The sequence below is a fragment of the Podarcis muralis genome, chromosome 10 (assembly GCF_964188315.1).
Source record: "Podarcis muralis chromosome 10, rPodMur119.hap1.1, whole genome shotgun sequence".
Taxonomy (NCBI): Eukaryota; Metazoa; Chordata; class Lepidosauria; order Squamata; family Lacertidae; genus Podarcis; species Podarcis muralis.
In genome coordinates this window covers 68,671,797-68,693,615 of record NC_135664.1, presented here as the reverse complement: position 1 = coordinate 68,693,615, position 21,819 = coordinate 68,671,797, and the positions used below count along the sequence as shown (strand labels likewise).

The window sequence follows — 21,819 nt, the reverse complement described above, 5'->3', positions numbered from 1 at the left end:
TATTTCCGAGAGGGGAGGCAGGAACTCGCCACGCAAGTGAAGTCACAGGGAACCAGGCAGAGGGCCTTCTCGGTAGTGGCGCCCGCCCTGTGGAACGGCCTCCCATCAGATGTCAAGGAAATAATGAACTACACAACTTTCCGAAGACATCTGAAGGCAGCCCTGTACTGGGAAGTTTTTTTATGTTTGCTGTTTTATTGTGTTTTTACATTTTGCTGGAAGCAGCCCAGAGCGGCTGGGGCAACTGAGTCAGATTGGCAGCATATAGATAATAAAATTATAAATTCAGACTTTCTGAAAAAGTGTGTGAACCGAAACAATCCCGTTCTTCGGGAAAAATCACACTTCTCTGAATTTTGCAATGCAGTTCTCCACCCAAGTAATCATAGAATGGTAGAGTTGAAAGGGACCAAAAGGGTCATCTAGCCCAACCCCCTACAACGCAGGAATCTTTTGCCCAACATGGGGTTCAAACCCACGACCCTGAGATTAATAGTACTGTGCTCTACTGGCTGAGCTATCCCAGGGCTTTATGTCCGAGTTCTAAGGTTATGAGAGAGGGAGAAATAATGTAATTAAAAAATAATGTAATTAAAAAAAATTGGGAAATGATATACAATGAATTGAAGAAAATGTTCCACTTAACATTTGTTAAAAAACCTGAAGCATTTTTGTTAGGGATTGTAAGGAAAGACCTGCCAAAAAAAACCTGGAAAAAATCTTCATGTATGCGACAACGGCCACGAGAGTCCTAATAGCACAAGGATGGAAGACTGAAGAAATTCCAACTAAAGAATCATGGCAAGAAAAATTGATGGACTATGCAGAACTGGCAAAATTGACACATAAGTTACAGGACAAGGATAACTGTGAAGATGAATGGGAACCCTTTACAAAGTATTTGAAGACGCAACAAAGTGAACTGCACTCCTTGGCAGGTTTTGAATAAACATTCACAAATTTTATATTGACAATAATCAGCTAAACAATTTAAGGATCTATACAACTTTGTAACATGCAGAGAACAGCAGTCTCAGAGAAACCAAAGACTGGAACTGAGGGAAGTTGGGAGGGGGGTTGTGTGGGAGGATGGGGGGAGGGAGGAAAATGGGGAAAATATTAAGGATGACATGTTTTTGGATAATATGTTTTGTTTACATCTTTAATAAAATTATTTCTTTTAAAGAGAGAGAGAGAGGTAGAAATACTATTCTCTATCCCTTTTCTCAACACAATGCATATTTTAAAAAACTTCCTTGTCATTTCTCTAAACTGGGGGAAGCCAATTAGAACTTTGACACTGCCCACTTTAACTGGTCTTAACATTTTAATCCATGCATTAAAGGTAAAGGTAAAGGGACCCCTGACCATTAGGTCCAGTCGTGGCCGACTCTGGGGTTGCGGCGCTCATCTCGCTTTACTGGCCGAGGGAGCCGGCGTACAGCTTCTGGGTCATGTGGCCAGCATGACTAAGCCGCTTCTGGCGAACCAGAGCAGTGCACGAAAACGCCGTTTACCTTCCCGCCAGAGCGGTACCTATTTATTTACTTGCACTTTGACGTGTTTTCAAACTGCTAGGTTGGCAGGAGCAGGGACCAAGCAATGGGAGCTGACCGCATCGCGGGGATTTGAACCACCGACCTTCTGATTGGCAAGTCCTAGGCTCTGTGGTTTAACCCACAGCGCCGCCCACGTAATCCATGCATTACAATCTGCATTAATTTCATGAAACAGCCGGAGGTGGGGTTGAGACATGATAAAATGCCCCGTGGGAAAATGCAGCAGCAGAACATTTTCTGCTCCTCGCGTGTTTGTATGTAACATGTAGTTTGGCTGCTACTCAGTATCCGGTGTGTCAGAGGCAGCTACCAGGAGCCTTCCAGCCTGGTGACACCAATGCCTTGATACTGAGTGGTACCACTGGCAAAGCTTAAATCAGTAGCTGTTTGACATCTGGCCTAAATGCCCTATCACAATATGGCACAGCTAGGAAGACAATGGGCCCAATTCACAGCCATGGGTCTGCATTGCTTCTGTCTGTACATTTCATCTGAGCTGTGCAACACTGGCCAGACAGCTGGTCGTCCAGGAAGATCTGGACAAAGCTCTGGATTCTTATTGGGTTGAATCCACAGCTAAGGGAGGTGGGGTAGTCATGCGGACATGGAAATCTGCCTTCATAGAATCATAGAATCATAGAGTTGGAAGAGACCACAAGGGCCATCGAGTCCAACCCCCTGCCAAGCAGGAAACACCATCAGAGCACTCCTGACATATGGTTGTCAAGCCTCTGCTTAAAGACCTCCAAAGAAGGAGACTCCACCACACTCCTTGGCAGCAAATTCCACTGTCGAACAGCTCTTACTGTCAGGAAGTTCTTCCTAATGTTTAGGTGGAATCTTCTTTCTTGTAGTTTGGATCCATTGCTCCGTGTCCGCTTCTCTGGAGCAGCAGAAAACAACCTTTCTCCCTCCTCTATGTGACATCCTTTTATATATTTGAACATGGCTATCATATCACCCCTTAACCTCATCTTCTCCAGGCTAAACGTGCCCAGCTCCCTTAGCCGTTCCTCATAAGGCATCGTTTCCAGGCCTTTGACCATTTTGGTTGCCCTCCTCTGGACACGTTCCAGTTTGTCAGTGTCCTTCTTGAACTGTGGTGCCCAGAACTGGACACAGTACTCCAGGTGAGGTCTGACCAGAGCCTTGTACCAAGTCAGATCATTGATCCATTGTAGCTCAATATTGCCTACACCTGGGGTAGCCAATAGGAAGCCTTCCAGAGCAGGCATCCCCAAACTCGGGAGTTGAGACTACAACTCCCATCATCCCAAGCTAGCAGGACCAGTGGTCAGGGATGATGGAAATTGTAGTCCCAAAACATCTGGAGGGCCGAGTTTGGGGATGCCTGTTCCAGAGGATGTTGCACTCCAACTCCCATCATTCCTGTCCATCAGCTGGGTAGGCTGGGGTTGACAGGAGCTGTGGTCAACATCTGGAGAGCACAATGTTACCTACTCCATGATCTACACCAGGGTTTCCCAAAGTTGGGTCTCCTGCTGTTTTTTGGACTACAATTCCCACCATCCCTGACCACTGGTCCTGCTAGCTAGGGATGATGGGAGTTGTAGTCCAAAAACAGCTGGAGACCCAAGTTTGAGAAACTCTGATCTACACTGACTGGCAATGGTTTCAGACAAGGGTCTCTCCCAACCCTACTTACAGATGCCAGGGACTGAACATGTACTTTTGGCATGTCCAGGATGTTACCAGATGTCCCCGTTTCCCGGGGACAGTCCCTGGATTTACAGCTTTCTCAGCATTCACATGTACATAGCAAACAATAAGTGTCCCCAGATTCATTGGAAAAAACCTGGTAACCTTACTCTACCATGGAGCAATGGGCTCTCTCGGTTGGGACAGGACTGGACAAGTCGCCATCTCTTGGCCTCAGTCCTCCTACCTGTGAAATGGGAATAGCAGTGAACATAAGTAGCCACAGGTGACTGACCAGGCCACATGTTAGCAGCTGGAGAAGCTGGTTATTGGTACTGAGGAGACCATTACTAGTCCCTTTGCTTCTCTGGGTTTCTATTCATATAAAGGGATGAGGTAAAATGATCACCATATGGAGCTGGCTTCCTCAAACTCAGCCCTCCAGATGTTTTGAGACTACAATTCCCATCATCCCTGACCACTGGTCCTGCTAGCTAGGGATCATGGGAGTTGTAGGCCAAAAACATCTGGAGGGCCGGATTTGAGGAAGCCTTATATGGAGAGTGCTGAGGTTGAACAGATTTCTAATGTGCTTTCTTGTACCTTGTGGTGCAAGACATAGCGGTCTGTGTTCGCAGTGGGATTGCTAAAGAGCCATGTGGGGACTGAGCGTGGTCAGCGGTCAGAGAATGCTACATATCTGTTGGAGGACGAAAAGCAAAAGAGAGGGGAGTGGAATGGAGTGTCCTAGAACAGGGCATGGCTGGCTGGCTGGCACCCTGAACAGGAGTATTCTGCTCTGAAGGATTCTGCCACAGTGCACCCCAATTTTGCAATAATAATAATAATAATAATAATAATAATAATAATAATAATAACAACAACAATTTTATTATTTGTACCCTGCCCATCTGGCTGGGTTTCCCCAGCCACTCTGGGCGGCTTCCAACAAAGATTAAAAACACATTAAAATATCACACATTAAAAACTTCCCTGAAGAGGTCTGCCTTCAGATGTCTTATGAATGTCAGGTAGTTGTTTATCTCTTTGACATCTGATGGGAGGGCGTTCCACAGGGCGGGCACCACCACCGAGAAGGCCCTCTGCCTGGTTCCCTGTAGCTTTGCTTCTCGCAATGAGGGAACCACCAGAAGGCCCTCGGCGCTGGACCTCAGTGTCCGGGCTGAACGATGGAGGTGGAGATGCTCCTTCAGGTATACTGGGCCGAGGCCATTTAGGGCTTTAAAGGTCAACACCAACACTTTGAATTGTGCTCAGAAACGTACTGGGAGCAATGACTTGTATCCTGCTGGGAGATGGAATGAAAAAAGGGGGGATAATACAGTATGACGGAATGCAATATCCTGGGAAAGGGCTTAGAGATGAATGGATGGCATCCTAAATGGAAGTGCTTCACTCAGCAACCTTTTGCTCCAGCATTTCCAGTTGCTGCAATCACTTCTAGCCTTCCTCATGAGGACCAGCAACCATTAGCAAACCATTAATGTTTCTACCCCCCCCCCCTTTAAACCTAGCTAAGCAAATGGCCATTAATCAACACATCTTGTGGCAGCAAATGCCACAAATCAATTAGGCACAGTGTGAAGAAATCCTTTCCTCGGGGCTCCTGAAAAGTATCCAGTTACCTTGGAGATCTCTCAGGCTGATCTCTGCATTGCCCACAATTTCAGTTATTCATGCCCGCTTGTTCTCACGGAAAATGACTGTCCTCTTCGGCCAGGACACGCACAGCTCAAGGACATTGCTAGCAGCCGGTGGTTGCGCATGTGATATTAGACTGTGTAATTAAACTGTAAGGCAGGCATAGGAGACCTCAGCCCTCCAGATGTTTTGAGACTACAACTCCCGTGATCCCTAGCTAACAGGACCAGTGGTCAGGGATGATGGGAACTGTAGTCCCAAAACATCTGGAGGGCCAAGGTTGCCTGTGCCTGCTGTACGGCTTGACTCGGCTGCATCTGAGAAACATGTTTTGATTGTGCCATAAAGCTAAAACTATATCGCCTTCCTAGGAGTTCTAGCGGCAACAGAGCCCGGAAAGGGTCGAGTTCAAGTTCAGCATGTCCAAAAGGGAACTGATTCCAGTTCATGTCCATCGCTTTACAAGACAAACTGGTTTGTTTCCATTCAACCGACAGCGCAATCCACCTCCATCCAAATGATCTCCGGTGGCAATTTCTTCCCAGCATTCAGGATGTTGCAAGCGTAAGAAGAATAAGGAAATGTCAAAATGCACATGCATTGGAATTGTTTGATGTGTTTTCCCCAGCAATGGTGATCTTTAAGCTTAACACTTCAAAGATTAGTCTAGGGTAGTATTTGATTGTTATGTTCCTGCGTTGAGAACCAGGAGATTGGGGAGGGTGCTAAGTGCTTAACCCAGTCTCTTGGGGTGAGACAGACCCTACAAATGTCCCTATTTTCCAGGGACAGTCCCAGATTTACAGAAGCCATCCTGGTTCCCAGAATGTCCTGCTTTTCCATAAGGTAAAGGTAAAGGGACCTCTGACCATTAGGTCCAGACGTGGCCGACTTTGGGGTTGCGGCGCTCATCTTGCTTTATTGGCCGAGGGAGCTGGCGTACAGCTTCCAGGTCATGTGGCCAGCATGACTAAGCCGCTTCTGGCGAAACCAGAGCAGCGCATGGAAAGTTTACCTTCCCACCAAAGCGGTACCTATTTATCTAGTTGCACTTTGATGTGCTTTCGAACTGCTAGGTTGGCAGGAGCAGGGACCGAGCAACAGGAGCTCACCCCATGGCGGGGATTCAAACCGCCGACCTTCTGATCGGCAAGTCCTAGGCTCTGTGGTTTAACCCACAGCGCTACCCGCGTCCCTTAGGATGTCCCTATTCTCATCAGAGAAATGTTGGAGGGTATGGAGTTATGCAAGCCCTGAACTAAGGAGATTAAGTAACTATACAGCCTTCAGAAGACATCTGAAGGCAGCCATGAATAGGGAATTTTTTTAATGTCTAATGTCTGATTATATTTTATATATATGTTGGCAGCTGCCCAGAGTGGCTGGGGCAACCCAAACAGAGTGGCAGGATAGAATAATAATAATAATAATAATAATAATAATAATAATAATAATAATAATAATAGAAGAAGAATAGGACGTTTCTATTTTAATTGGACAAATGTTGGAGAGCATGCGATTCTATGATTCAGCTCACCGACATAATAATTGGAAAGGGGTGGGGAATCTGCAGTTTGACCCTCAAGCCTGACCAAGAGAAACCCACTCCCTTGCAGAGAAAAAAAGAGAGTGGGCGGGATCCAACGGACAGGCAGGCGCTCTGGCCAATCGCCGCTCGGGAAAACCTCCAGCCATTCAGGGAGCCGGCTTGGAGAGCTACGGACCAATCAGGGCGCCGTCTCCTTCCTCACCGTTCGATCGTAGTAGCCGGGTCCCAGCTTGCGGGATCGCAGTCCGGGCGGCAGCAACAGCAGCAGGCAAGGCGTCTGATGCGTCCGCGAACAAAGGCAGCTGTGCGCAATCGGGACTAGCAGCGTGCGCAGTCAGCCAAAGGCGGACGCGAGGAAAGGAAGCCGAGCGCTCTGCGGTAATTGATGGTGCAACGCCGGGCTCGCTCCGCAGCTGGAAGCGCAGGATCGGCTGGTTTGCGGGTCCCGGATCTTGGTCCCCCCATTGCCAAGCAGATCTCCGGGAAAGGAGGCGAGGGGGATCCCGAGCAAACGGGGACAACAAAGGAGGGGAAAGGAGAAGGCAACGTGCGCTTGGCTTCGCCCCACCAGATCGCCGCTCTCTGCATCCCTCCTCCTCCGCCCCCAGGAAAGGACTGATCCTGCCGGGGCTCGGATCTCCGGCAAAGTTCGCCCGACGAGGCATCCCGGCCGGCGGATCGGCGCTCTTCCCATGCGCAGAGGGGAACCCGGAGCAGCGCTCGCCATGCGCTCGGCTCTGCTGCCGCTGCTGTTGCTCGGCGTAATCTCCTCCTGCAGGGGTGAGTAAGGGCACTTTGCCAGCTGGGATCCAAGGGGAAGCGGGGCGGCGGGGCAGGGGATCGCGAGGCTCCTGGCCCGCGAGCGTGCGGGGTTGTTGGTTTCCAGGGAGGGGGGAGCACGTTGGCATCGCCTCCAAACGGGTGCAGTTCTTGGAGAGGAAGGAGCTGGAACACTTGCTTGGCGTGCAGAAGGTCCCAGGTACAGTTCCCGGCGTCCCCCAGTAAGGCTGGGATAGATTTCTGCCTGAAACCCTGGAGAGATGCTGCCAGCCAGTGAAGGCAGCACAGAGGTAGATGGTCTGACTCTGTATAAGGCATCTATCTTCCCACCCAGGCTGTGATAGTCACATAGGAAGCTCTTTTCTCATCAGTCAAAGAGTTGGTCTCTTTAGCTTAGTAATGCCTACACTGACTGGCAGCTGCTCTCCATGATTTTGCCCACCCCAGCTTGGAGACGCTAGGATTCGAACTTGGGACCTTTTGCACACCGAGTGCGAGCTCCACCGCTGACTCGCAGCCTTTTCCCCAGAGACTTGACTCGCAGGTGTCAAAGGGCTGGGAAGGCAAGGATGGGCTCATCTGTCCTTAGAGCTGTATTTGTGAGGAACTCTCCCCCCCCCCCCCCCGATACACAGAGGTGGATAAATCTGCAAACACTTCTGGACCTGGGTGTACTCTATGCATTCGATTCAGTTCTGGTACCCACAGCAACACTCTTACCCAGCGCAATTCTGGTGGTTGAAGTCAATGGGCCTCGTAGGAGCTAGCTGCTGCCGCTGTTCCGCTTTAGAATATCAAAAGTGTTTCTTGAGAAGGGTGTTTCTGAGCATGTGCAGTGAGCTTCCTTCTTAAGTAACCACAGCTGACACCAAGGTTAGAGACCGGGATTCCGAGTAGGAGGAAAGGGTATGTTTGTTTTGCTTTAAAGGCATATCAGTAATATTCGTTTTACAATTCTTCAGCTTAATTCCTTTTGCATGTGCCAGTGGGACGTTTTTGAAACCAACGTGGGCAATAGGGGGTATTGGTTCACTTAAATATGCTGATACTTTAGAGCAGAGCTCACCATCCCCAGGTGAAACATAGAGGGACAGTATAAGTCTCTTTTATCCTGTATTTTATCTTGTATTTTTATCTTGTGAACCGCCCTGAGATCTTTGGATGAAGGGTGGTATATAAGTGTACTGAATAATAATAATAGCAGCAGCTGGGTTTTAGACAATCATGTCTTGGAGAATTAATTTTGTAGAGATATATTTTGCCAAATCCATGTGCAAGATTGCATCCTGCCTCTGGCTGGCCTGTTGCTCTGCAGCAGCCTCCTTTGGCGTTACAGCACAGCATCCTCTGGCTAAGGAACTGGTCTGAGCTGCATGGATATGGGTACCACGGCGATATCCTCTTGCAGTCTGTTGTTATTGCTCTGCAAACACATGGTGCTGCTGCTGCTGTTGTCTTGCATTTGGCCCTCTGCAGCAGCGATACCGCTTTGGCTGGTAGATCCCTCCAGATTCTTTCACCCCCTCCTTTCTCACAATGTGCATATAACTTGGTTAACTGCATCTTTCCAATAGGGATGTGATTGTGTTCACCTGGACCCCAAAGCAGCTGTGGCAGGTGTTGCTGCAGCTCCCATCAGCCCCAGCCAGCAAGCCCAATGGTCAGGGATGCTGGGAGAGTTGTAGTCACCAACATCCGAAGTCCAAAAAATCCCTAGCCCTGCCCTAAAGTCTTCAGGCTTTGTGCATTAGAAGCGTGGTAAAGGTAAAGGGACCCCTGACCATTAGGTCCAGTCTTGACTGACTCTGGGGTTGCGGCGCTCATCTCGCTTTATTGGCCGAGGGCGAACCAGAGCAGCGCACGGAAACGCCGTTTACCTTCCCGCCGGAGCGATACCTATTTATCTACTTGCACTTTGACGTGCTTTCGAACTGCTAGGTTGGCAGGAGCAGGGACCGAGCAAAGGGAGCTCATCCCGTCGTGGGGATTCAAACCGCCGACCTTCTGACTGGCAAGTCCTAGGCTCTGTGGTTTAACCCACAGCACCACCCGCGTGGTAGAAATCAGTAAATAATAATGGGTATTTGGGATAAAGAGGGTCCCGGTGTTGCTGGGCAAAACACCTGCTAGTTACGTTGGACAAAATTTTATCTGCTTGGATTTATTGATGTCAGTTTGTCTGCAGAGGATTTGTGGGTTACAGAGCTCTGTTGCTCTCTCTAGAACCTGTCTTTTGTGATGAAGCTTGACCACCTTGCTGCTACACACCACTCTTCATCGATCTCTAGTTTTAAAAGCCGCTTTCCAACATGCAGAGGCTAGCATGCTCAGCCTGGGGCTTGCTAGACTGCAAAGCGTGCTTTGATTTGGGACAGTCTGCAAGCGCAGAGCAGGAATCAGGGACATCTGTTTCCCCCACCATCCCTGACCGTTGGCCATGTTGACTAGGGTTGAGGGACATTGGAGACAAACGGCAATCTTTAGTGCCACAGGTTCTCCAGGCCTGGTGCAGGGTCCAACCCCAGACATTGTGGTCACCAGCTACACTCTCGCTTCATTAGTGGCCAAAGCAGCCTCTCCACTCACACCGAATCACACTCCCGGCTATGTTTGTTCAGCTTTTGAAAACCTTGTTTTCTTTTGCTTCCACCCGTAGCCCATTTCCACGACTCTTGACGCACCGTTTTGCATGCGTGATTTATCCATGTCGTATAAGACGAAGCGTTTGCGTGGGTGGTTCTGGTCAGCGTTGCTCACAATTTGCTGACCGGAATGCCCATTGCTATTGTAAATCTCCTGGTAATTTTTAATTTCCCCCCCTTTTTGTAAGAAGTTAATGCTATGCAGGAGCATGTCAACAGTTTCTCAACCCAAAACAAATTATTTATGCTGGGGAAGAAGGGCCATAGCTCAGTGAGAGAGCATCTATTTTGCATTCCAAAGGTCCCTGGGTCAAATCCTGGCATCTCCTGGTGGAGCTCAGAATGCCCGGTGCCTGAAACCCTGGAGAGCCCTTTCCGGTCGGTGTAGACCAGGCTTCCTCAAACTCGGCCCTCCAGATATTTTGAGACTACAATTCCCATCATCCCTGACCACTGGTCCTGCTAACTAGGGATCATGGGAGTTGTAGGCCGAAAACATCTGGAGGGCCACGTTTCAGGAAGCCTGGTGTAGACAACAGTAGGTGGACCCAGTGGTCTGATTTGGCAACTTTCTATGCACTGTTGATTTCAGCTCTTGGGTTGGGTTGCAAGTTGAGTAGTTGGGTCACCTGCTTCAAATTCATATGGGGTTGCCCCAGAGCTACCCTTACCCTGCCTTCCACAAACAGAAATACCGTAGGATAAGGAAAGCAGTGGATCTTTGTCCACAAAGAGCACATTGCATCCCCAGGGTCCCTCCCTGAAGTGTGTGACCCTAAGTTACATCCCAAATAAGGAGGAAATTGCTGTTCACTCCTGTGGAGGAGAACGTAGAAGCACTGTATTGAAGGCAGCACAGGGGGTCAAAGTTTACCCACCAGCAGCCCTCATTCTTGCTCGGGATTCTGTAGGGAGAGCCAGTGTGGTGTAGTGGTTAAGAGCGGTGGACTCGTAATCTGGTGAACCGGGTTCGCTTCCCCTCTCCTCCACACAGTGGCGTAGCGTGGGGGTGCAGGGGGGGGCCAGCTGCACCGGGCGCAACATCTGGGGGTTAGGGTTAGGGGGCGCAAATCCACAGGTTAGGGGCGCAAATCCACGGGTTAGGGGGCACAAATTACTTGCCTTGCCCTGGGTGCTGACAACCCACGCTACGCCACTGCCTCCACATGCAGCTGCTGGGTGACCTTGGGCCAGTCACACTTCTCTGAAGTCTCTCAGCCCCACTCACCTCACAGAGTGTTTGTTGTGGGGGAGGAAGGGAAAGGAGATTGTGAGCCGCTTTGAGACTCTTTAGGGTTGTTGTCAGGGAACTGCCATCAGAACAGGGAAGGAAGGTAGAGGGGCCGTTGGGATACAGGGATCCTCCGAAAGTCTTGCGAAGCAGTTCCTCTTCCTGCGGTGGGGAAAGCCACGCCTCCAGTGGGGAAGAGGGAAAGGGGTAAGGGGATACTGCTGTGAGCCCCAGCACCACTCCTGGCCAAGCCAGCCAGGAGGGAAGCACGCCTCCTCCATTGCCCACCTTGCGCAGAGGGGTAAAGCGCAAAGAAGGAAGAAAAAGGCTGGGGGTGACGATGTTCTTATGTTGGTGCAAAACTGGAAAAAGCCACTCCCGGATTCTGCTAGCGATTGAGGCAGACATGAACTTTGGGGTTCTGCACTGTAAATAGTTTTGCACCAAATAAAACCTGTAAAAGTCAGGTCGGAGTCCTGCCTGGTTACTCGCGAGCAACCACCCTGGCCATCTGACAGCAGTGATAAAGTGGGATATCAAATCCAAACTCTTCTTCTTTGCACCAAAACCCCACAGAAATATGGTTCACTCTCCCACCACCCCATCCACCCCAGATCTGTTGAATACACAAACTACAGTTCATTTGCATGCACTAGCACAGCACCCAATATAACAGGACATTTTGCTGATTACGAATAATAGGGTGGGGGTGGAGGATGTGCAGAGTGGCCCTTTCTCCCCTCCCCCCACCATCTACAAAAATAATAATAAGATGAACAGATGCAATAGATGGCAGGATGCAAATGTTGCATAGAGGAAATTTTGGCTGATGCAGCTGTTCTCAGCTCTGCAGCGTTGAGACTTCGCTTGTTTGTTAAATGGATATCCCGTCGTCTTGCCGAAGGAGCCCAGGGCAAACGTGGTCATCTGTTCCTGCTGAAACCCACCCCTTCTGCAGAGCTGTTGGTGGCGCAGGTGACTGATTCCCCTTTTGCACCTGCTCTCCGTACATCCCCCTGAATTAGGAGCCGACTTGAGCCCTTGTTGGTTTTGGAGGAAATCCTGTTGCTGAGCACAGTGTGAAAGAGAGGCTGCCTAATTGCTAGTTCCATTGTTATTGGTTGGAGGGTGATGAGGTGGTGCTTTTGGTTGGAAATTCTTTGCCCAGGACAGCAAGCTAGACTCCCATCCCCCCCTGCCCCGCCCAGAGGAACTTCTATCATTTTTGTTGTTTAGTCATTTAGTCGTGTCCGACTCTTCGTGACTCCATGGACCAGAGCACGCCAGGCACTCCTGTCTTCCACTGCCTCCCACAGTTTGGTCACTCTGCCCGGCTTCCAAAAAATATTAAAATACTGTAATACATCAAATATTAAAAGCTTCCCTAAACAGGGCTGCCTTCAGATGTCTTCTAAAAGTCTGGTAGTTGTTGTTCTCTTTGACATCTGGTGGGAGGGTGTTCCACAGGGAGGGCGCCACTACTGAGAAGGCCCTCTGCCTGGTTCCCTGTAACTTGGCTTCTCGCAGGGAGGGAACCACCAGAAGGCCCTCGGAGCTGGACCTCAGTGTCCGGGCTGAACAATGAGGGTGGAGATGCTCCTTCAGATGCTCCTTCAGACCGAGGCCGTTTAGGGCTTTAAATGTCAGCACCAACACTTTGAATTGTGCTCAGAAACGTACTGGGAGCCAATGTAGGTCTTTCAAGACAGATGTTATATGGTCTTGGCGGCCGCTCCCAGTCACCAGTCTGGCTGCCGCATTCTGAATTAGTTGTAGTACTGGCTGATGCTGAGAGGAGTTTTGAGACGAACATTTGCAAGGCCTCACATTAGCATCTTGATTATATTTTTGCTTGTGTCTCTCAATTCCCTACTTTCTGGTGTCCAAAGCTCTCCTGCCCACTTTAACAACTCTGCTTTCCCCCACATTGTCTGTAACATGGCGCCAGTTCTTCACCGTCTCTGGCAGAGAAGTCTTCCTCAGCCCTTCCATCTGAGTTTCCTCAACCTGGAGATGCCAGGGTTTGACCCTGGATCATTTGCCTGCCGGGCATTTGCTGTTTCCAATGAGTACAATCCTTGTTCCATGTTCCGGGTCTTCCTAACAATCTGTCAAAACAGGCACAACAATATTTTTCAGGCACAACTGTCCCATATACTTTTACTACAACAGTATTCATGTTAGCATGTCAAACTGGAAACTTTTGAAATCGCTACCTCTATCAGAACACTGGAAAGGAGACTCCATTGTTCTAGAATTATTTCCTTCATATTAGAAACATAATTTCTAATATGTGCATAACCAAACATAATGCAGTGGTACCTCGAGTTACGTACGCTTCAGGTTACAGACTCCGCTAACCCAGAAATAGTGCTTCAGGTTAAGAACTTTGCTTCAGGGTAAGAACAGAAATCGGGCTCTGGCGGCGCAGCAGCAGCAGGAGGCCCCATTAGCTAAAGTGGTGCTTCAGGTTAAGAACAGTTTCAGGTTAAGAACGGACCTCCGGAACGAATTAAGTACTTAACCTGAGGTACCACTGTACAACTTTTCCACGATTTGAATTCTTTGCACTGCCCAAATGCTATTGAACTGCCCATTTTGAATCTGGCTCACTGTTTTTTTAAAAAAAATCTACCTGCAGACATGTTTAAAAAACATCTCATAGGAATATTAGGGTCTGCCGCCATTCGTTGCTCCACTCTCCTACCCCCGTTCCCCCACACCTGGCCAACCCCTCCTCCCTTTGCATTTCACCCACCCCTTCCTCCCAGCTTGCCCCCTTTAAAGGAGCATCTCCCCCCCCCCCCGTTAAATAGCTCTCCTGGGCCATCTGCCCCTCACACTACTTGCTTGCTCGTCTGCCTACCATTTTGTTATCACACTGGAGTTTGTGCAGCCAGTGAACTACAGCGTGACGACAGCCTTACGTTTTTATGTATATAGGAAGATAGGGACCTCAGCTGCCTTATACCAAGCCAGGCAAATGGTCCATCTGGCTCTGTATTATTATTGCTGCCTGGGATTTCACGTGGGGCATCTTTCCCAGCCTACCTGGAGAGGACGGGAAGTGAACCTGGGAGTTTGTGCATGCCAAGCAGATGCTCCACCGCTGAGCTACGGCTCTTATTGTACATCATGAATGTACAATATTGTACAGTCACTCCTGAATACCTGAAGGCGATGCCTGGGAACTGAACCACAACAAAGGGCCTTTTCATCCCTTTTTAACAAGCTTGGCTCCCGCCCCCTATGAAAATGTGAGGAAGGATCGCCTAGTGGCTTGCGGCAGGAGTTTTCGGTTGTTTTTCCTCCTTGAGCCTGCGTGACCTTGGAGGAGTCCTTTTGATTCGGCTACAATTTCTCGTTTTCCCCAGCCTTTGCCCGGAACCTGTCCTGCAGACTCTTAATTTTACGAAATACGATAATCCTTATTGTCATTGTCCCATACAGAACAACGAAATTGGAAAAAATCTACATCAGACATTCAAAAACCAACAAGCCTGCTATCCCAGCCTGGTTAACCCCCTAAAAACTCTGGTACCCCATAATTAAATACAATATTCTCCAACAGAGACTACCTTACACTGCGTTCAAAACCAAAATCGCATTTGGATAAAAACCTGTTTCTCAGGCGGCTAGTCCTACTCTTTATAACCCTGTACCTTCTTCCAGAAGGCAGAAGTTGAAAGGTAAAGGTAAAGGGACCCCTGACCTTTAGGTCCAGTCGTGGCCAACTCTGGGGTTGCGGCGCTCATCTCGCTTACCGTACCTTACCGTTCTTAAAGGCAGAAGAAACCGTAGCAGGGAAGTCATGCAGACTGAGGGAAGCGACTTCATTTTTCCCCCTGGAGGGGCAGCGCAAAAGGAAATCTCCACCCTTTCTCCTCCTCTGTGCTTGCTTGTTTTCACAAAGCTTGGGCCATCTGTTGACGCATGCTGAATGCGCTGTCGAGAAGCTGTAAGTGGAAGTGATCCCGCCAGACAGAAAGATTAATCCAGATTGCTTTGTGTGCGTAGTAACTACTAGAGCTGTCTTCAGCCTCAAAGGAGCCCACAGCCCTTTTGCCCTAGAGAAAGTGAGACTTGCACCTCTCAGCATCTTTCGCTCGCCTCCAAATCACCGGTGGCTTTCCTTTCTTCTGCCCCTGGTAACGGGCAAATCTCCCTTCAGCCCCCCCAGATTCTACATGCAAAGATTAAAAGTGGTGAGTAATTGTATTTCTGTGCCTCTTTCATTCAAATGAATCCCAAAGCGGCTTGCAAACAATACAGAACAATAGGACATAATAGAACATCACATAGATACAGCACAAATCATATAAAATGATTAGCAAATTATCAATAAAGCAGTTACAAATCATCAATAAAAAAATTGCGATCTATAAAACAGTATTAACAAAGCAGGAAATAAATAATGAGCTAAATCTCCAGCCCAAGTCATATTGTATCATTAACAAATCAATACTACATTGATAATCTATAAAACAACATTAACAGAATAGCAACGGGGGGCGGGGAATAAGCTAAGCATTAAGTTTATGGGGGCAGATGGGGCTTGTCAACCTGGGAAGGTAGCCCATCTAGGAAAAGGAAAACTCTGGTCCTAAACCACCGCTGCCTTGTGGGATATCTTCTGGAGAAGAAAAAGCTCAGGAGCAAACCCTACAAAAATCCGCAGAGGAGGTCCTAAGATGTTTGAATGGCTCCTCCTTCCAGCAAGTCTTGCGGCCAAGCCGCTGCCAACCATATTGTTCTGCGTTCCAGAGGCAGAGATGAGGATCTTTTCTTTTTTTTAATTTTCCATAATTTTTAAACAAACAAACATACATACATACATCTTAACTGTACTTAATCTAATCTTATTAACATTGTTAAGTGACTTCCTCAAATCCCCCTGGCTGACTTTCAGTGTATATCATTGTAACAGTTTTCCAAAACCAATTTTCTCATAAAATTAACTTAATCACTTAACACCTTTCTTCCTTTTCATTTTAACTTTAAACATATTATTCTCTAACATCGCATATTTAAATCCTAGGCCTATCTGGTATTTGCAAGTTTTTTCCAATTAACTTATCTTAGCATATTTAACTAAATAGTCTTTAAATTTTATCCATTCCTCCTGGTACTCCTCCTCCTCCTCCTGGTCGCGGACTCTTCCAGTCAAGTCGGCTAGCTCCGAAAAGTCCATCAGGAGATGAGGATCTTGTCGTCTGGGCAGCCCAGGACTTCCAGACACACTGCCCAGGCTTGTGCCCCAGGGAGGTCACTTGCGTGCTGCTAACACAGCTAACTTCACCCCCAGAGGCTCACTCCACGGTCTCTTGGGACAGACGGATGCCTGGCAGATGAAGGTGATGGACTATATGGAACTGGCGGAAATGACTGGCAGAATCCGAGACCAGGGAGAAGAGTCGGTGGAAGAAGATTGGAAAAAGTTTAAAGTCTACTTACAGAAATACTGTAAAATTAATGAATGTTAGAATGATGTTGGATAAGAAGTTAAGTGGTTTTTAGCTATAATGCTATAAGGAATATGAAAAAATGGATTATTAATAGGTAAAAATTTAAGGTTAAAATATTTTAAGATTAAAGATTAGGAGAAACAAAGAGGGAAAGGATTTGCTGAATTAACAAATTGAATTGGAATACAAAAAAGGGAGGTGTGAGGAGGTCCGGGAAACAAGCAAATGAAAGATAAGTAATGGAAAGATGGAATTGTTTTTAACTATTTTTATTTTGTATTTTTATTTTTTCATTTTGTAATACTTTGAAAATCTTAATAAATATCTTTTAAAAAGAGAGAGAGAGAGAGAGAGATGGATGCCAACAAGTTTAAGTTCTTACACACACTCCTCATGCCCCCACGACTCATAATCTTTTGCTCTATTCACTTCATTAAAATACACATAGAGTGGTACCTCAGGGAGTACTTAATTCGTTCCGGAGGTCCGTTCTTAACCTGAAACTGTTCTTAACCTGAAGCACCACTTTAGCTAATGGGGGCCTCCCGCTGCTGCCGTGCTGCCGGAGCACAATTTCTGTTCTCATCCTGAAGCAAAGTTCTTAACCTGAAGCACTATTTCTGGGTTAGCGGAGTCTGTAACCTGAAGCGTCTGTAACCCGAGGTACCTTGACTCTCAAACTTAATCCGTTCCAGACTTTTATTTTTATTTTATTTTTCAAAAAATTATTGATTTTATAACACAAATAAACAACACATACAGAAAAACAAACAATACAAACAAATTCTTGTCTTATCCTTATCTTTTCTAAATATTGCTAGGTGGGCTTCCCCAAGTCCCCCCTATCTGATTTTCATTTTACCTCATCTTTAGCAGTTTGCATATATCATAATTTCTAACCATTTTTTTATCACGCTTACTTTAACCATAAAAATCTTCACATTTTATCACTTTCAAATACAGTGGTGCCTCGCAAGACGAAATTAATTCGTTCCGCGAGTTTTTTCGCCTTGCGATTTTTTCGTCTTGCGAAGCACGATTTCGGAAAAGTTTTGGAAAAGCTTCAAAAATCACCAAAGTCTTCAAAAACCTCAAAAAAGGCTACCACACCGCGTGCTATGAGTTGCTCCTCGAAGTCATGTCGCAACTGTTTTAACAGTTTTAAGAAAAAGGAAACCAACTTGCAAGACGTTTTCGTCTTGCGAAGCAAGCCCATAGGGAAAATCGTCTTGCGAAGCAACTCAAAAAGCCAAAAACCCTTGCGTCTTGCGAGTTTTCCGTCTTGCGAGGCATTCGTCTTGCGAGGTACCACTGTAACACTATTTTAAAATACACTATCTTCTACTTCTAACCCTACAGCCTGTATCCACTTCCAAAGCTATTCTAAGATTTAAATATTAACATATTTTTTTCAAATATTCCTTAAACTTCTTCCAATCTTCTTCCACCATCTCTTCTCTTTGGTCTCGGAGTCTCCCGGTCAGTTCGGCAAGTTCCATATAGTCCATCATCTTCATCATTCCAGACTTTTTAAAACAAGCCTTCAAACAGCAACTTAACATGAATTTTACCATCCAATGAGACCACTGATCCATAAAATGAAAACAATGTACTGCAGTCACACAATCAATCAACCAGTAGCTGAACTGGGTTCCACACAGTCACAAGAAAAGAGGCACAACAATGCAAAACAGCAAAAACAGACAGACCTCGGCGTAACACTCAAAATGGAAGTGTGGCACTCAAAACGGAAGCGTAACACTCAAAACGGAGCATCTTCGGCTTCCAGAAAAAGTTTGCAAACTGAAACACTTCCTTCCGGGTTTGTAGTGTTTGGGTTCCAAGTTGTTTGGGTACCAAGGCGTTTGAGAAACAAGGTACCACTGTAATGCACATTGTTAAGCCAGCTCAGCCAGGTGCTGTGTTCAATGGGGGTCCTTGGGCCATGGTGGAGACAGTGATGATGAGAAACCAGCCCATGCCACTCTAGATAATCAGGAGGTCCATTCCCATTCGAGAAAGTCCAAGACGAGTCTGGTGCATGCTGGGGCTTGGCTTGCCTGTGTGTCTTCCCCAGCCATCATTTTAAGCCACGCAGATGCTCACTCAAAGGCATTAATAGTCTTTTTTTAATTTGAAAGGATGTCTGAATCGACAAACTGTGGTTTGCAGTTAACTTGGAAACCATGGCTTGAAGTGGGTTTGCAGACACTTCTTTGTGCGATGTCATGGAGAAGTCGTAAGTCAGAGGGCTACTGCTTGGTGGAATGAGAGTGAAGCAGAGTGACGAGTATTTAGAAAGACGAGGGCTGAGATAAATTAAAAGGAAAGCAGCCACGTCAGCTGTTCTCAGCCGTAGTGCTCCTGTTGTACATTAGGAAACTCATACCGTGATTTGGGTTCTAAAGTATGGTCGTTGCAAAGCTGCACCTCCATGGTTTGGTATGGTGTCTGAACTGAGCGTGAGGATGGTTCAGATGGTTTGCCAAACCATGGTTTGTCCAGATATCTGAACTGATAGCATCTGTGTTTGGCAGGAAGTCTTTTCTAAGTTTTGCTGCCTGGGATCCTTTTCAGCTGGGGAAATGAGTGACAGAGGGCCAAAGTACAGGAGAAGTTAAATGCCTCTTTGCACTTAACGTAGAAGTGTTTCGTTGTAAAATACAAATTACATCAGCTCTGGTGAGGCTGATGATTAACCGTATCAGAACAGGCACAGAGCAGAAAACGTTCCTGCAGAAAAACGCCTTTCTCAAGCTGATGTATTTGGTATGGTATCTGAATTAAGCATGAACATGGTTCAAATGTAGCACCAAACCATGGTTTGCCATGATATCTGAGATGACAGCGGGACGTGGGTGGCGCTCTGGGTTAAACCACAGAGCCTAGGACTTGCTGATCAGAAGGTCGGCGGTTCGATTCCGCGCGACGGGGTGAGCTCCCGTTGCTCGGTCCCTGCTCCTGCCAACCTAGAAGTTCGAAAGCACATCAAAGTGCAAGTAGATAAATAGGTACCGCTCTGGCGGGAAGGCAAACGGCATTTCCATGCGCTCCTCTGGTTCGCCAGAAGCAGCTTAGTCATGCTGGCCACATGACCCGGAAGCTGTACGCCGGCTCCCTTGGCCAATAAAGCGAGATGAGCGCTGCAACCCCAGAGTTGGCCACGACTAGACCTAATGGTCAGAGGTCCCTTTACCTTTACTGAGCTGACAGCATCAGATAAACTATGGTTTACAAGTGGCCACCAACCCAGGCTTGATGCTGATTTTCAGGTCACGGTTTGGCCAATGAGGGCTAAATTGCACTTAACATAGGGCCTTTGTTTATTTGTTTGTTTTTTGTAAAATGCAAATTGCATCAGCTCTGGACATCAGCTTTCTAAAGCAGGTGTTTGTTTGGGGGAGAAATCTCCTAATGGCACCAGTGTGGGAATTCCCTCTCAGTTCAAATAGCACCTGGAGGGAGGGGTTTTCCTCAAGGTGACAGCCGTGAAGGAATGTCTAAATTTCTCCCTTCACACCTGCTCTGACCCTGTTAATTATCAGCCTCCCTACAGCTGACTAATTTTTAAAACCCGCATGCTAAATGCGCATTTAACATTGCATGATGTTTGGTCCAAAGCCAGGATGTGGGTGGCTCTGCCTCCTTTTCCACCGCGAGGTAATGCAGCCCCTGACCTGGAAAAGCTTCCCTCCTCTGACCTAGACCTTCTTGTCCCCAGGCCCATGTGTGATTTCTTATCCTCCCTTTAACTTTCTGTAGCGTTCAGCTCTTCCTGCCCCTAGGCTTCCCACGAGGCGTTCTGCCCCATCCAGCCGACCCTTTCGTCTTGCGGGTTTTCCGTCTTGCGAGGCATTCGTCTTGCGAGGTACCACTGTATAATATAATTTCCAACATGTATACAAAAATTATATATATATACAAATGTATATTACATGTATATATATTACATGTATATATATTACAAATTTTATATACCTAGAAAGAAAATGAAACAAAAAAAAGAACAAAGAGAAAAACGATTCCCCCCCCCCAATCATATACATACCAACACACTAGACTTCTTGTCTTACCCATTGTATATTCCTTTTTTTACAAATGAATGTACTCTTGTTATTGTGTATTTCTTTACGTACAATCTAATACATTCCTATATCAGTTTGTGCTCTTAGTCTTATTTCTCAATTCAGTCTCGCTCCAACGTCAAACAAATGCGAGAACTGTTCTTAATGGCCGCTTCTACTGCAGAAGCATCATGTGGTACCTCGAAAACCTTAGTGATAATTTTGCAGTTAGGACTGTAGGAAGATGCTTGAGCCACGGACCACTGGTCCATCGAGTTCACTGTTGTCTACACTGACTGGCAGCAGCTGCCCTCAATCAGGATTTCAGACTGCATTCTCTCCCAGCCTTGCTTACAGATGCTGGGGACTGAACATGAGACCTTCTGCATGCAGATCAGCTGTCCTACCACTTCCCATAGGAGCAGTGTTCGAAATTAGCCAGGCGCATTTTACACCTGACTATCGGCCACTAGTGACCAAGTAATAATAATAATATTTATACCTTGCCTATCTGGCTGGGTTTCCCCAGCCACTCTGGGCAGCTTACAGCACATATACAAAATAGCACATATACCTGACATCTCCATGTTCTGGGGATCCTTAGATCTTGACTGCTTTCACACACTATTAACCTAGCCTGGAGAATTCTATCCGTTATATTTTATTTGCACAATCAGAATGAATTTCAGGAACCAAAACGCTTTTCCTGTACGGTCTGAGCAGGAGCGGTGGACAACGTTATAGCTAACTATAGCTATGTCGTTTGTCTTCACTTACCCCGTCCCGCTGTCCTGCTAACAGTTGTGGAGAATATTCCTACATTATGAGTAGTCTGTGTCGCCATTGAGAAAAGGTGGTTGGAATAGGCCACTTTTATATATACCGTATTTTTTGCTCCATAAGGCGCACTTTTTTCCTCCTAAAAAGTAAAGGGAAATGTCTGTGCGTCTTACGGAGCGAATGCGTGGTCCCTGTAGTCAAATTGCCCAGGGGCAAAAAGCAGATCATGCTTTATTTTTAGAAAGACGAAGAGGGAAGAATAATTGCAATACAGATCAAATGGCAAGGCGAGAAAATAATAATTGTCGGGATCTACGCACCCAATGGAAATAAGTCTGATTTCTATAAAAATTTGGAAGATAAACTGTTGGAATTTGTAGATCAAAAAATGATACTCGTGGGAGACATGAACGGTGTAGTTTCACTGA

At 47.0% G+C, this 21,819-nt stretch overlaps 1 protein-coding gene across 2 annotated transcripts in view; it reads left to right on the top strand.

Annotated features, from left to right (window-relative positions):
• The first annotated feature begins 6,650 nt into the window (after positions 1–6,650).
• The window catches only part of PODXL (podocalyxin like), a 78,751-nt gene continuing 63,582 nt past the window's right edge, over positions 6,651–21,819 (top strand). The window contains exon 1 of one of the 2 annotated variants that reach the window (XM_077935355.1): positions 6,651–7,209. In XM_077935355.1, coding sequence (XP_077791481.1) covers positions 7,122–7,209 — 88 coding nt within the window. In that variant the 5' untranslated portion in view covers positions 6,651–7,121. The remainder of the gene's footprint in view (positions 7,210–21,819) is intronic. The other variant, XM_028745733.2, reaches the window with a different exon arrangement.